The sequence below is a fragment of the Pocillopora verrucosa genome, chromosome 7, assembly GCF_036669915.1.
Source record: "Pocillopora verrucosa isolate sample1 chromosome 7, ASM3666991v2, whole genome shotgun sequence".
NCBI classification, from domain to species: Eukaryota; Metazoa; Cnidaria; class Anthozoa; order Scleractinia; family Pocilloporidae; genus Pocillopora; species Pocillopora verrucosa.
In genome coordinates, this window is record NC_089318.1 from 2,860,850 (window position 1) to 2,876,795 (window position 15,946).

At 39.6% G+C, this 15,946-nt stretch overlaps 3 protein-coding genes across 4 annotated transcripts; all 3 read left to right on the plus strand.

Moving 5' to 3' along the window:
- The first annotated feature begins 2,218 nt into the window (after positions 1-2,218).
- On the plus strand, positions 2,219-4,082 carry LOC136282374 (ubiquinone/menaquinone biosynthesis C-methyltransferase UbiE-like). 2 transcript variants are annotated; one of them, XR_010718238.1, is made up of 2 exons: positions 2,219-3,431; positions 3,924-4,082. XR_010718238.1 is itself a non-coding variant. In XM_066169928.1 (2 exons), the coding sequence occupies exons 1-2, from the start codon at positions 2,256-2,258 to the stop codon at positions 3,273-3,275; spliced, it is 729 nt and encodes a 242-aa protein (XP_066026025.1). In that variant the 5' UTR covers positions 2,219-2,255; the 3' UTR covers positions 3,276-4,082. The 2 variants fall into 2 exon arrangements, 1 of the variants encoding a protein (XP_066026025.1); XM_066169928.1 differs by having other exon boundaries at positions 2,219-2,899; positions 3,191-4,082.
- A 2,895-nt stretch (positions 4,083-6,977) lies between these two features.
- LOC131784571 (ubiquinone/menaquinone biosynthesis C-methyltransferase UbiE-like) lies at positions 6,978-8,296 on the plus strand. Its single transcript, XM_059101391.2, has one exon. The coding sequence runs from the start codon at positions 6,990-6,992 to the stop codon at positions 7,770-7,772; it is 783 nt and encodes a 260-aa protein (XP_058957374.2). The 5' UTR covers positions 6,978-6,989; the 3' UTR covers positions 7,773-8,296.
- A 4,246-nt stretch (positions 8,297-12,542) lies between these two features.
- Positions 12,543-13,878, plus strand: LOC131784590 (ubiquinone/menaquinone biosynthesis C-methyltransferase UbiE-like). Its single transcript, XM_059101415.2, has one exon. It carries the CDS (start codon positions 12,562-12,564, stop codon positions 13,342-13,344), a length of 783 nt encoding a protein of 260 aa, XP_058957398.1. The 5' UTR covers positions 12,543-12,561; the 3' UTR covers positions 13,345-13,878.
- Positions 13,879-15,946: the final 2,068 nt, after the last annotated feature.

Here is a 15,946-nt window from a genome sequence, read left to right on the forward strand (position 1 = left end):
TAACGCAGGGTTATCACCGTCAGATGTGGGCCGTGGTTAAAAGGGATGACCCAAAAGGACCTCATTAAATATCCAAAACACTCCGTAGAGGAAAGAGAGCAAAACAATAAACTTAGCGGAGGCGTAAAAACGATGCGGAAGACCTCGCGAAAATAATTATATAATTATATATAATTTTTTACTTATATAGCGCAAAATACATGTGGATATGATCTAATGAGCTAATTTTAACTGCTTAGAGCCATAGCCAAGAAATACAAAGAGTTTCAGTTAAATCGTGTAAGGTATCTTTAGTTGAGATGTAATCAGATGGAAACACTTTGGTATCAATTATAATAACTTTTACAAGCCACAACTTATGAAGTTGGGTTGTCATCACTCTCAATTTATTAGAATATCTGCGCGGTTTTAGCCCATTGTCAAGTGAAGGGAGGCGTTACACCTCTTTTTTGGAAAACTTGGGAAAAAGAAAATTTGTACTCTCTCGAAAGCATTGTCGTTCCTTGGCCGTTACCCTGATGACCATACCCACAGTCAACAGCCGTGCGTCCGCTCTTCACCTCGTTACCATTAACTGAGGGCCTGGGTCGGGCTTGACACGATCTATTATTGCAATTCGCAGCATTTCATGATCCAACCTGTCCTCCACCCCTAGATTGCCTAATATCGATAATTGCTTAACGCCACCAAATTACAATATATACACAATTTGGTCAAGCCCTCTATGGTACTAGTAACTAGTTTTGTGCGGGCAGCAAGCATCATGGTGCACTGGAATAGGTACAGTGAAACATATGGACGTTTTACTTTATTATAAGGTACCTCTTGATCTACTTCCTTGACTCTGAGGCTTTCTTTAATACAGCTTAGATACCACATTCGCTCTTTTGAAGCACTTCCCTAAGATGCTTTTTCCAAATGTTCTTTCATTCAAACCAAAGGAAGAAGCGAAAAGGCCTCCCGTGCTTTCGGATGTGGTTGAAAAGACGAAGCACAGGACGTTTCTGACAGCGAAAATGGAAAATGGCATGCATTGCGCTCATTTGTCGATTAATCAGAGATTTTCTTTTCTGAAAGTAACAGTATTTCTTGATTACGGCAAAGGTGCTAAGAATATTACCCTTTATGAAACTTTTAGCTAACTCCGATACAGTCTTACTGTAAAACAGGTACAACTGAGTACATTTGTAAGTAATTAACTTATTTTCAATAAAACATATGGAATAGCTAGCTATACGCTTGGGATGATTAGCAAGAACAGCACAACAATGTTTGGATTTCTCTCAGAAAGACTGAAACAGTTAGATAATAGCAAGGAAATATCGTGAAAGGAAATGTCAGTCTCTATGAATTAACCAGAAATGCTTTCAGATGATGGAAATAGATTTATAATTGACGTATATCTTCATTCAAGCATAACCGTATTCCGTTAGATCTTCCTGTTTTGCAGCTGTACATGAGTACACGTGGCTGAAGATCATTAGGTCAAGCTGTTAAAAATTATTACAGATCGGGAGCAATTCGTAGCATTTTAAAATGGCTATTGTGGCATGGCACTGATTTTTCGTTTAGTGCGCCGTAGTTATTTACACAATAGTGGTCAGCAGTCTGTCGAGGAAGAAGATTAGTTTGCATTCTTTCATTCAATGTGATCGTTTAAACCTTCACAAATAACTTCCGTGTTTTGAATTGTTCGGGCGAGGTTTGAGGACTTAACTAAATGCTTTCATTTCTCCTTTTTGAATCAAGAGAAACTACGCTTCACATTATAATTTATTTAACTTTAAGTAAAGGGAGGAGTTCCACATTTATCGTGAACTTGGATCAAGGAATACTTACCCCTTCGAAAGTTTTATCGTTCCGTCGCCGTTTCCTTGACAATCATGTCCACAGTCAACAATAGTGCGTTCGCTCTTTCCCTCACTTCCACCACCTGAGGGCCTGAGTCGGGCCTGATACCTGGTTTACTAGAGTTAGAAATCGCACAGAAAACTGTTACCCCTGGCCTGTCATAGCATCGTGAATACAGAAAATACATTTTCAAACAAGTCAAAAAATAATTAAGATTAGGAAAAAACCGCTGCCACCAAAATCCCTCTCAAATTGATAGCCTTTGAGCAAGCCCTCATTGAATAACTTTAGGTGCCTTGAACAACAGAAGACAGCGAGAGCTCTTTCGTGCCAGATCCCTTGCGGACCTCTCAGAGGCACGCTTTACCAAAACTCGGTCGCCTAAGCCAAAGGAGGTTACAAAAATGTCCAAATCCAAAGATGTTGCAAAGAGTTACCAGCAATTGTCGTTTTTTCAAAAAGAGGAAGGAAAAAAACTGATCAACGATTTAGAGATTCATCGCGGACATGTTATCCTAGATTTGGGCTGCGGTACTGGAGAACTGTCTGTGTATCTGTCCGAGCTCGTAGGACAAGATGGAAGAGTCGTTGCCGTTGATCCCGACAGCTATCGAGTAGAAGTGGCGCGAGAATCACACAGGCAAGTCAAAAATCTCGAATTTCAGGAAGGAAGCTCTGCCAGCTTCCCAAGAATGGGCTCGGAGACTTACGACATCGTCTTCTCCAACTTTGTGTTGCACTGGATTGAGGATAAAGAAGAGGCATTCAAGAACATGTTTCGGAGCCTGAAACCAGCAGGGAAAATTGTCGGGAGCTACGGCGATCACTTACCTTCCATCATCCATAAAATATATCGTGAACTTCAAAACTCAGAAAGCATGGAACGTATGCTAAGCAAACACTATTTCGAGAGAAGGTCAAAAATTGAGGGTATGTGTTCGTCTGCGGGATTCCACATCGTGAAAAGTGTCGACGTCAAGATGAAAGATTTTGAGTTCGAAAACGTTGAAAGTATGTGCCGATTTTTCACGGCAACTAATCAAGGCAGGTTTGTTTCGGAGCTAGCCACGAGGGATAAGGTATCGAGGTTTTGTGCTCAGTACACAAGCGGGGAAAATTCTAAACCGTTGACATTATATACTGATGAAGGAGATTATTATTCTGTATTGATTGCAGCCAAACCATAACGAAATTGTCGGCATTTTAGATTGTAATTAAAATTGCAAATAGAGAAGGTTGTTTAAGTGTTCGGGTTCCATTCGAATTTGGAACATATCGTTTTTAATTGTAAAGTTTGTAGTGTAAACAAAACTTAGTACCATTTCTTTTAATTCTGCAGAACGCCAAGCAGATTGCGTGTCAACAATAAAGCATTTTTGTCCCGGATGGAACTGCTTTGTATCGTTAAGAATCGGTTCAAGTAATAAGGTTTGATTTTGCTTTCTCTGAAAACCACTGATGTAATCTCGGTACTAGCGTTTATGCCGCAGGCAATTGAACATTTTCCTTTATTACGTTAGTTATAACAGCAGACAATATTTTGTGTCACAGAGTGTTAATTTAGTCATGTTGCGGTGTAGGTTATGGTTGATTGCGCTAAATGTCAGAAAACTTTTCAGCTAAGTTGAAGTTTAAAATTCTAAACCATTGGCGGTTTATACTGATAAAGGAGATTATTACTGAGTATTGATTGCAGACAAACCGTAAAGAAGGTGACGATCTTTTAGATTAAAATTAAGATTGTAATGAGGGAAGATTGTTTAGTATTCGGGTTCCAGTCGAATCTAGAATATGACGCATATCTTGCGTCCGACACTTTTAAGTTTGCAGAACGCTAATCAGATTGCGTGTCAACAGCAAAGCATTTTTGTCTCTGATGGAACTGCTTTGTACCATTGAGAATCGGTTTAATTAGTAAGCTTTGATTTTGCTTTCCCTGAAAACAACTGATGCGATCTCGGTAGCATTTATGACGCAAGAAATTGAACATTTTCCTCTGTGAGCCAAGTTCTTATAGCAAACAATATATTGTGTCACAGAGTGTTTGTTAATTTAGTCATGTTGCGGTGTAGGTCATGGTTGATTGCGCAAAATGTCAGAATACTTTTCAACTACTGCGCAGGCGGCTAACGCTAGGTTATCGCAGTCAGATGTGGGTCGTGGTTAAAAGGGATGACTCAAAAGGACGTCATTAAATATTCGAAACACTCCGTAGAGGAAAGAGAGCAAAACAAGAAACTTAACGGAGGTGTAAAAACGATGCAGAAGACCTCGCGAGAATAATTTGCACCACTTAGAGTCATAGCCAAGAAATACAAAGAATTTCAGTTAAATCGTGTAAGGTATCTTTAGCTGCGATGTAATCAGATGGAAACACTTTGGTATCAATTATATTAGCTTTTGCAAACCCCAAATTATGAAGTTGGGTTGTGATCACACTCAATTTATCAGAATATCTGCGCTGTTTTGGCCTATGGTCAAGTGAAGGGAGGCGTTATACTTTTCTCGTGGAAAACTTGGGAAAAAGAAAAATTGTACTCTCTCGAAAGCATTGTCGTTCCCTGCTCGTCACTCTGATAACCATACCCACAGTCAACAGCCGTGTGTCAACTCTTCACCTCGTTACCATTAACTGAGGACCTAGGTCGGGCTTGACAATCTATTATTGCAGTTCGCAGTATTTCATGCGATCCGACATATCCTCCACCCCTAGATTGCCTAATATCGATACTTGCTAAACACCGCCAAATTGTCATATATACACAATCTGGTCAAGCCCTCTATGGTACTGGTAAGTAGTTTTGTCCAGGCAGCAAGCATCATGGCGGAATCGAGTAAGTACAGTGAAACATATGGACGTTTTACTGTAGTAGAACTAAGGTACATCTTGAATTACTTTCTTGATTCCGTGGCTTTCTTTAATATAGCTTAGATATCATATTGGCTCTTTTGAATTACTTCCCTAAGATGCTTTTTCCAAATGATCTTTCATTCAAACAGAGGGAGGAAGCGAAAAGGCCTCCCGTGCTCTCCGATGTGGTTAAAAAGGCGAAGCACAGGACGTTTCTGACAGCGAAAATGGAAAATGGCATACATTGCGCTCATTCGTCGATTAATCCGAGATTTCCTTTTCTGAAAGTAACAGTATTTCTTGATTTCGGCAAAGATGCTAAGAATATTACCCTCTATGAAATTTTTAACTAACTCTGATGCAGTCTTACTGTAAAACAGGTACAACTGAGTACATTTGTAAGTAATTAACTTATTTTCAATAAAACATATGGAATAGCTAGCTATACGCTTGGGATGACTTGCGAGAACTACACAAGAATGTTTGGATTTCTCTCAAAAAGACTGAAACAGTTAGATAATAGCAAGGAAATATCGTGAAAGGAAATGTCAGTACCTATGAATTAACCAGAAATGCTTTTGGAAGATGGAAATAGATTTATAACTGACGTATATCTTTATTCTAGAGTAACCGTGTTCCTTTAGATCTTTCTGTTTTGAAGGTGTACATGAGTACACATGACTGAAGATATCATTAGAATAAGTTGTTATAAAAAATATTACAGATCTGAAGTAATTCGTAGCATTTCAACATGGCTATGGTGGCATGGCACTGTCTCTTCATTTAAAGCTCCATAGTTATTTACACATTAGTGGTCAGCAGTCTGTCAAGGAAAAAGATTCGTTTGCATTTTTCCATTCAATGTGATCGTTCAACTTCCGTGTTTTGAATTGTTCAGGCGAGGTTGGAGGACTTAACTAACTGCTTTTATCTTTCCTTTTTAAATCAAGAGAAACTACGCTTTACACTGTAATTTTTTAACCTTAAGTAAAGGGCGGAGTTCCAAATTTGTCGTGAACTTGGAGCAAGGAATAATTACTCCTTCCAAATTTTTATGTTTCCCTGGCCGTTTCCTTGACAATCATGCACACAGTCATTAATAGCGCGTTCGCTCTTTCGCTTGCTTCCACCAGCTGAGGGCCTAAGTGGTGCTTGATACCTAATTTGGTAGGGCTAGAAAAAGCACAGAAGACTCCATTACCTCTGTCATAGCATCGTGAATGTAGAAAATACATTTTCAAACAAGTTAACGAATAATTCAGATTAGGAAAGAACTGCTGACACCAAAAACCCTCACAAACTGATAGCCTTTAAGCAAGCCCTCATTATAAGGGGGTCCAAAGTACGAGCACAACTTCGCTTTGAATAAGTTTGGGGGCCTTGAACAACACAAGACGGCGAGAGGTCTTCAGGTGGTCTGGCACTAATTACTGATCCCTTGCAGACCTCTCACGGGCACGCTTTACCAAGACTCGGTCGCCTAAGCTTGAGTAATTAACAAAAATGTCCAAATCCAAAGATGTTGCAAAGAGTTACCAGCACGTGTCGCTTTTTCAAAGAGAGGAAGGAAAAAAACTTATCGACGATGTAGAGATTCATCGCAGACATGTTATCCTAGATTTGGGCTGTGGTACTGGAGAATTGTCTGCGTATCTTTCCGAGCTCGTACGACAAGATGGAAGAGTCGTTGCCGAACTCTTTTACACTAGTACATTTCCTTGCGCTTGCGCGGCCTCTACAATACCTTCTTTTCTGCTTTTTATTCAAAACAATTAATATAATGATTTATTTCTACTTGTGCGGTTTCAACAACAACGACACTAATCCATCGTTCTATGAAGAACAGCTTTCCGCCACTGAAGCACGCAGCGGCTTTGGTTGGATATTTTTCACGTATCGCCAGGCAGTTAACAAGTGAAAACTTTCACACGAAAAGAAAAAAAAAACAGCAACAACAACAGTAGAAAAAAATTAAAATTTATCGTCGTTAACGCTCTATTTCCGGCCCGATCGATTCCTTGCGTAAATCACACTAACTGGAGTCCATTGTTTTCCTATCAACCACGCAATCAAAAAAATAGAATTAATCTATTCTCCCCGAGGTCATTATTTGGCGACCATACCGCTGACAAGGCGCCAAAATGACCCTGGGTTTGGGGCCTTGACACACGACAACCAGAGGTCTTCAGATGGTCTGGCACTAATTATTAGTGCCAGATCCCTTGCGGACATCTCACAGGCAGGCTTTACCCAGATTCGGTCGCCTGAGCTTGAGCAAGTAATCAAAATGTCCAATTCCAAAGATGTTGCAAAGAGTTATCAGCAAGTGTCGCTTATTCAAAGAGAGTATGGAAAAAAACTGATCGACGATTTAGAGATTCATCGCGGACATGTTATCCTAGATTTGGGCTGCGGCACTGGAGAATTGTCTGCGTATCTTTCCGAGCTCGTAGGAGAAGATGGAAGAGTCGTTGCCGTTGATCCCGACAGTTATCGAGTAGAAGTGGCGCGAGAATCACACAGGGAAGTCAAAAATCTCGCATTTCATGAAGGAAGCTCTGCCAGCTTCCCAGGAATGGGCTCGGAGACTTACGACATCGTCTTCTCCAACTTCGTGTTGCACTGGATTCGGGATAAAGAAGAGGCATTCAAGAACATGTTTCAGAGCCTGAAACCAGCAGGGAAAATTGTCCTGACTTACAACGATCGCTTACCTTCCATCGTCAGTAAAATTTATCGTGAACTCCAAAACTCAGAAAGCATGGAACGTATGCTAAGCAAAATCTATTTTGAGAGAAGGTCAAAAATTGAAGAGATGTGTTCGGCTGCAGGATTTGAAATCATAAAAAGTGTCGACGTCAAAATGGAGGATCAGGAGTTCGAAAATGTTGAAAGCTTGTGCTCATTTATCTTGACAACTAATCAAGGCAGGTTTGTTTCAGAGCTAGCCACGAGAGATAAGGTATCGAGGTTTTGTGCTCAGTACACAAGCGGAGAAAATTCTAAACCATTGACAGTTTATACTGATGAAGGAGATTATTACTGTGTATTGATTGCAGCCAAACCATAAAGAAAGTGTCGACCTTTTAGATTATAGTTGAAATTGCAATTAGAAAAGGTTGTTTAAGTTTTCAAGTTTCAGTCCAATCTGGAATATGTCGTTTTTAACTTTAAATTTTGTATTGTAAACAAAACTTATTAGCATTTCTTTTAAGTCTGCAGAGCGTTAAGCAGATTGCGTGTCAACAGCGAAGAATTTTGTCCCTGATGGAACTGCTTTGTATCGTTGAGGATCGGTTCAAGTAGTAAGCTTTGATTTTGCTTTCCCTGAAAACAACTGATGCGATCTTGGAACTTGTAGGCAATTGAACAATTTCGTCTGTTAAGTTAGCTCCTACATCAAACAATATTTTTGTCACAGAGTGTTAATTTAGTAATGTTGCGGTGTAGGTTTTGGTTGGTTGCGTAAAATGTCAGAGTACTTTTCAGCTACTGCGCAGGCGAGTAACGCAAGGTTATCACGGTCAGATGAAGTGGTGGTTTGTTTAGTAGGCTTCATTGTGAGGGAAGGGCGTGTTAATTATTATTTCCTAAAAGGGTGGGGGAGGGAGTTTGTTTACGAAATAATAAAAATGATTATGTCAATAAAAGCAGTATATTTTTTGGCATGTGCGTTTTAATAATAAGGGAATAACATGACTTTTTGAGGGAATATTGTTTATTTGCGCCCGCGTAGTGTCATTTGTGACCCGAGCGCGAAGCGCGAGGGCCGCAAATGACACTACAAGGGCGCAAATAAACAATATTCCCGAAAAAAGTCATGTCATTATCATTATTATCAATAAACAAGGCCAAATGATATCAAGAATGCGAGTTTTAATAATACAAGCTAGCTCGAATACCAGTTAGAGTACTTGGTGTTAGCGGTTGGCCTTTTTCCGATTTAACTTCAGCGTAGAATTTCCGCAGTAATTCATTTAGCTCAACCGGTGTTACACAATTGAAGTCAACTTTCAGCTTTCGTTTGTCGCACCATTTCTCGAATTTTTTGATCCTCCACGAAGTGGCTCTCTTTGTATTTTCCGCCTGACCTTTTGCTTCTAATTTGTCCAAATCTTCTAGCCCCAAATCTGAGTTTTGACTGCTAATTTCTTCCATTACTTCAGTTTTCGCACGAAGACGATTCGACGACTGAAAAAACTGCAGTTCAAAACCGGAGTTTCGCAAATAAATGGTTTTTCCGCGTCAACACTAGGCTTACTCTAATTGGTTAAAATCCATCGGATGATGAAGCAAGAACCAATCAGCTGCAGGGCTGATAATGCATTAGCAGCCCGCTGTCAGTCTTTTGCGGCCCGCTGAGCGTGTGTTTTGAAGAGGCCGATTTTCTATTTGGCCGCGTATATTGATAATAATGGGCTTTTTTCCCCTTTAAATAATCAGCGCTTCTGTCGCAACAGAAAGTAGAAAAGGGAATTGGGCTAAAAATTTTTTCATTATGTATTGCTCCTTAAACCATTAGGAGAACTGTTTCATTTGCAAGATTTTAGAGACTTTTTGCTAATTATACATTTTGCTAATTCGATGTAATATTAATTACTCCTTAATTTGACTTCAATTGTTTATATTTATATGTATTATGTACATTCTAATTGTACCATGTACCTTTCTTCTAAAAAGCCTTTTTGGGAAGAATTACGTATACCTGTATGTATGTGTCGTGTCTTTTCCGCGTGTTTTGTGAAGATAAAATTATGATAATTTATTTTGTTTGTTTTTGGGCCCCCTTGTGCGGGAAGGTGGGTAAGGTTTATGTGAAATTTAACAAATAGATTCCAAGTTGCCGTGCGTCTGTTCAGTAATAGATCACAGAGGACGTCAAAATGTGGGCACGGCAACTTGGACTCTATTTGTTTTATATAATAAAGAATTAAAATATACGGAAAAAAAGTTTTAATGATGACGTCATCTATACGTCTGTCCTCCAATAGATCATTAGTGAGAACCAATCAGAATGCGTGCATAACTGAGCTTATTATATAAATAATAGACAGGTCTTTTTCTCGAGAATTGCATTTATTTTCTGTGCAGAGGCGAAGATGGTTGAACATACATGTTAGATGTGGTTTGTGAATAAGGATGGGTGTTGATTACTTTAAATATAGAGAAAAAACGACTTAAGTTTTCGCCTGGTTCGTCTTCAACTTTTGGTTACATGACGAGGGACTAGTTTCCCTTTGCTGGTACTTCGCAGTATGCATTCTCTCTTCAACTTTTCTTTTCCGGAATAACGACGGTTTTCAGTTGAATCTACACACAGTAGTATCTCACTGTCGTTTCATAAAGAATGTTTGCGGTTTTCTCCTTACTATCACGTACGAAATATCACGCTTGTTTGCCAGTTGGTCAGGTTGTTCCGCTCATGGCAGACAAATGAGAGAATAACAGCTTTCGTTGGATAAAACATTTTAAGTGCGAGCCTTCTTGCGTTCGCGGCTGTGCCGTAATGTACAAATGAAAATTAGGAGCATTACAAATACAGCTGTTTCAAGAAAAGTTGTGTAATTCCGCCTCATGAGCCCTTCACACCCTAGCATCAGTAAGCATATTCTCCATACTGTTCTTTATACATTTCCTAAGGTGCTGACAAGGAGAATTTGTTAACTGATCAAAATCTTCTTTCGTTGATGATCATTTCCTTTATTCTCATGACCTTAATTTGTGATTCAAGGGTGATATTGTAGGGAGAATTTAGATGCTAGTCACTCTTTGGGTTTCAGGGTTAAGTCTGTTTGTAAGAGACTGATTACCTGCCCTGTTGAGGTAGATGAAAGACACGAAAACAATAAACTTAGCGGAGTTGCTTAAAAACGATGCGGAAGAACTCGCGAAAAGAATTTTAACTGCTTACAGTCATTCTCAAGAAATACGAAGAATTTATTTAACCGTGTAAGGCATCTTCAGCTGCGATGTAATCAGATTGAAACACTTTGCCATCCGTTATATTAACTTTTATAACCCACAAGTTATGAAGTTGGGGTGTGATCACAGTCAATTTATACGAACATCAGCGTTGTTTGGGCACATGGTCCAGTGAAGGGAGGCGTTACACTTTACTCGTAAACTCTGGAAAAAGAAAAATTATACTCTCTTCGAAAACGTTGTCGTTTCGTGGCCGTTACCCTGACAACCACACCGGCAGTCAACAGCCATGCGTTCGCTCTTCACCTCGCTTCCATTAACTGAGGGCCTGGGTCGGACTTGACACAATCTATTATTGCAATTCGCAGCAATTTCATGTGATCCAACCTGTCCTCCACCCCTAGATTGCCTAATATCGATAATTGCTTAACACCACCAAATTACCATACATACACAATCTGGTGAAGCCCTCTATGGCACTGGTAACCAGTTTTGTCCAGGCAGGAAGCATCATGGCGGAATCGAGTAAGTGCAGTGAAACATACGGACGTTTTACTTTATTAGAACTAATGTAGCTCTTGATTTACTTCCTCGATTCCGCGGCTTTCTCTAATATAACTTAGAAATCATATTCGCTCTTTTGAAGCACTTCCCTGAGATGCTTTTTCCAAATGTTATTTTATTACCCTCTATGAAACTTTTAACTGACTCTGATACAGTCGTACTGTAAAACAGGTACAACTGAGTACATTTGTAAGTAATTAACTTTTTTCTAATAAAACATATCGAATAGCTGGTTATACGCCTGGGATAAATAGCGAGAACAGCACAAGAATGTTTGGATTTCTCTCAAAAAGACTGAAACAGTGAAAGCAAATGTCAGTACCTAAAAATTAACCAGAAATACTTTCAGATGATGGAAAAAGATTTGTGACTGACGTCTATCTTCATTCTAGCGTAACCGTATTTCCGTTTCTTCCTGTTTTGAAGGTGTAAATGAGTACACATGACTGAAGATATCATTAGTGCAAGTTGTTAAAAGGTATTACAGATCTGACGCAATTCGTAGCATTTCAATATGGCTATTGTGGCGTGGCACTGTTTTTTCGTATGATGCTCCATACTTATTTACACTTTAGTGGTCAGCAGTCTGTCGAGGAAGAAGATTCGTTTGCATTCTTCCACTCAATGTGATCGCTCAACCCCTCACGAGTAACTTCCGTGTTTTGAATTGTTCGGGCGAGGTTGGAGGAGGACTTAACTGACTGTTTTCATCTCTCCTTTTTAGATCAAGAGAAACTACGCTTTACCATGTAATTTTTTTGGCCGTAAGTAAAGGGAGGAGTTCCACATTTATCGTGAACTTGGAGCAAGGAATAATTACTCTTTCGAAAGTGTTCTCGTTCCGTAGCCGTTTTCTTGACAATCATGCCCACAGTCAACAATAGTGTGGTCGCTCTTTCTTTCGCTTCCACCACCTGGGGGCCTGAGTCGGGCCTGATACCTGATTTACTAGGGTTAGAAATAACACAGAAGATCGAAGACTCTGTCACCTCTGTCATTGCATGGTGAATATGGAAAATACATTTTCAAACAAGTTAACGAAAAATTCAGATTAGTTCAGACCTGCAGACACCAAAAACTCTCTCAAATTGATAGCCTTTGAGCAAGCCCTCATTATAAGGGGGTCCAACGTACGAGCGTAAATTCGCCCTTGCATAAGTTTAGGGGCCTTGAACATACCCTCCCCCCTGAGGTGCTAGGTGCTTGCTCCCTTTCACTTTAGACAGGAGGGGGGGGGAGGGTACGACTAAACGTAGGCTACCATGAACAAGACGGTGAGTGGTCTTCGGGTGGTCTGGCACTAATTATTGGTCCCAGATCCCCTGCAGACCTCTCGCAGGATTCGGTCGCCCAGGCTTGAGGAAGTAATCAAAATGTCTAGTTCCAAAGATCTTGCAAAGAGTTACCAGCAAGTGTCGCTTTTTCAAAGAGAGGAAGGAAAAAAACTGATCGACGATGTAGAGATTCATCGCGGACATGTTATCCTAGATTTGGGATGCGGCACTGGAGAATTGTCTGCGTATCTTTCCGAGCTCGTAGGAGAAGATGGAAGAGTCGTTGCCGTTGATCCCGACAGTTATCGAGTAGAAGTGGCGCGAGAATCACACAGGGAAGTAAAAAATCTCGCATTTCATGAAGGAAGCTCTGCAAGCTTCCCAGGAATGGGCTTGAAGACTTACGACATCGTCTTCTCCAACTTTGTATTCCATTGGATTCAGGATAAAGAAGAAGCATTCAAGAACATGTTTCGGAGCCTGAAACCAGCTGGAAAAATTGTCGTGAGTTACACCGATCGCTTATCTTCCATCGTCAGTAAAATTTATCGCGAACTTCAAAACTCAGAAAGCATGGAACGTATGTTAAGCAAACGTTGGTTCGAGAGAAGGGCGAACATGGAAGAGATGTGTTCGGCTGCAGGATTCGAAATCATAAAAAGTGTCGACGTCAAAATGGATGATTTTGAGTTCGAAAATGTTGAAAGCTTGTGCTCATTTATCTTGGCAACTAATCAAGGCAGGTTTGTTTCAGAGCTAGCCACGAGAGATAAAGTGTCAAGGTTTTGTGCTCTGTACACAAGCGGAGAAAATTCTAAACCGTTGACGGTGTATACTGACGAAGGAGATTATTACTGCGTATTGATTGCAGCCAAATCATAAATAAAATTGTCGGCCTTTTGGATTGTGATTAATATTACCATTAAAGAAGGTTGTTTAAGTATTCGGGTTCCAGTAGAACCTGGAATATGTCGTTTTAACTTTAAATTTTGTATTGTAAACAAAACTTATTAGCATTTCTTTTTAGTCTGCAGAGCGTTAAGCAGATTGCGTGTCAACAGCGAAGAATTTTTGTCCCTGATGGAACTGCTTGGTATTGTTGAGAATTGGTTCAAATAGTAAGCTTTGGTTTTGTTTTCCCTGAAAACAACTGATGCGATCTCGGTACTAGCAAGAAATTGAACATTTTCCTCTCTTAAGTTAGTTCTTAAGGCAGACAATATTTTCGTCACAGAGTTTTCAATTTAGTCATGTTGCTGTGTAAGTTATGGTTCATTGCGTTAAATGTCAGAGTACTTTCCAGCTACTGCGCAGGCGGGTAACGCAAGGCTATCATGGTCAGATGAAGTGGTGGTTTGTTTAGCGGGCTACATTGTAAGGGAAGGGCGTATTTTTTTTTATATCCTGAGGGGGGGGGGGGGGGAGGGAGGTTCTTTGAAAAATAACAGAAATGACCATGTCAATAAAAGCAGCATTTTTTTTTTTAATAATCAGTGCTTCTGTTACAAAAGAAAGTAGGAAAGGGAATTGGGCTAAAGTTTTCTGCATTATTTATTGTTCATTTAATCATTAGGAGAGCTGTTTCATTTACAAGAATGCATACACTTTTTATAAGTTACATATTTTGCTAATTTAATAAAATATGAATTACCTTTTTATTTGACTTCAATTTTTTACTTTTTATATTTATGTATTTACATTCTAATAGTACTATGTATCTTTATTCTAAAAAGCCTTTTTGGGAAAAACTAGTACGTATACCTGTCTGTATGTGTCGTGTCTTTTCCGCATGTTTTGTGGAGTTAAAATTATGATAATTTATTTTGTTTTTTTTGGGCCCCTTGTGCGGGTAGGTGGGTTAGGATCATGTCAAATATAATAATAGGCCGCTCTTTTTCTCGAGAATTACATATATTTTCTGTGCAGTGGAAAAGATGGTTGAACATATATGTTAGATGTAGTTTTTGAATAAGGATGGGTGTTGATTACATCAAATATAGAGGGAAAGCGACTAAATGTTTTGCCTGGGTTGTCTTCACCTTTGGTTACGTGACGAGGGACTAGTTTCTCTTTGCTGGTACTTCGCAGTATGCATTCTCCCTTCAACTTTTCTTTTCCGGAAAAAAGACGGTTTCCACTTGAATCTACACACAGTAGTATCTCACCGTCGTTTTGTGTGTATTGTTTGCGGTTTTCTACATCATTCCTTAATGATGAGCCTCCGTAAAAAATGTTAATGTCTCGGTTGGTTTTGAGTGCTTTGAGGGACGCAATAATCATGGCTTTCGAGTTTTTTTGTATTACAAATGAGGTCATTCCTACAAAACCAGTGTCTGACGCTCTTGAGATACTTGTTGACATTGTACACAGCTAAATCGATATTCTTCAAGCTGGAATGCATCTCAGTATCATCTGCTTATAACGAGAGAGTGGACGAATGACATGCCTTCGATATGTTATTTATATGAATATTAAATAACGTTGGTCCTAAAACTGATCTCTGCGGGACGCCAAAAGAAAGACGCATGGGATCTGAATTAACGTCCTTGTAGACGACATACTGTAACCTCTCAGATAGGTAACTGTTGAACCACCGAAGTTCGGACTCTTTCACGCCGTAGGATTCGAGCTTGGTTAGCTAGCTTAAATATTTTTGAAGTTCAAAAAGAATTCAATTACCACGCAGCAATATTGATTAACCCTTTAACTCCCAAGATATGATTGGTAATTCTCCCCTTTAGCTTGTACACACATCCTTGTAAATTGGTTATGATAATTTGGTGTTAGATCAAGATAACAACTTCCACCTGATAAGTTTGAATATTCTCATTAGCTGTTTGCTGTATAATGTAAGAATTTCACAAGGAGAAATTTCATGTTGATCACTTCTGGGAGTTAAAGGGTTAAATCAGAGCAATTTACAACTTAAAGTCGAAAGTTATCCGGTATTGCATTGGTTTTACTTTACTCTGCTCAATGATTGGTCCAGAAAACTCGCGCGAATATCTCAACCAATCAAATACAAAACTAAAACCAATCATAAGTAAAGGGGGTAAGTTTCTAACGAAACTGTGATGCTGCGTCGGTGGGAGAGTATAACGGGGTAACTTAGTATTATAAACTGAGTTGATAACGCAAATTGATCTCCGTGAATAGTTTAAAGTTCACATTTCGAGCGTCAGCCCTTCGTCATTCGCTTTGACGAGGGGCTAACGCTCGAAACGTCAGCTTTAAAACTCTCTACGGAGGACAATTTAGGTTACCAACTCAGTTTATAATACTAAATTACCCTAACACCAGTCATGACTTGGTTGCATGGGTTTTCCCGCGCTTCAGGCGGTTTGTTTGTATTAAGTTTTCATTGGCTCCATATGATTTTGCTCAACAAGTCTCAGCTCATCTCTGGGTTATAGTTTCATTGTCCCTTAGCATACTGACGAGGGCAGTTGGGCAGATCTGCATCATGCAAAAGAATGCCAATCAA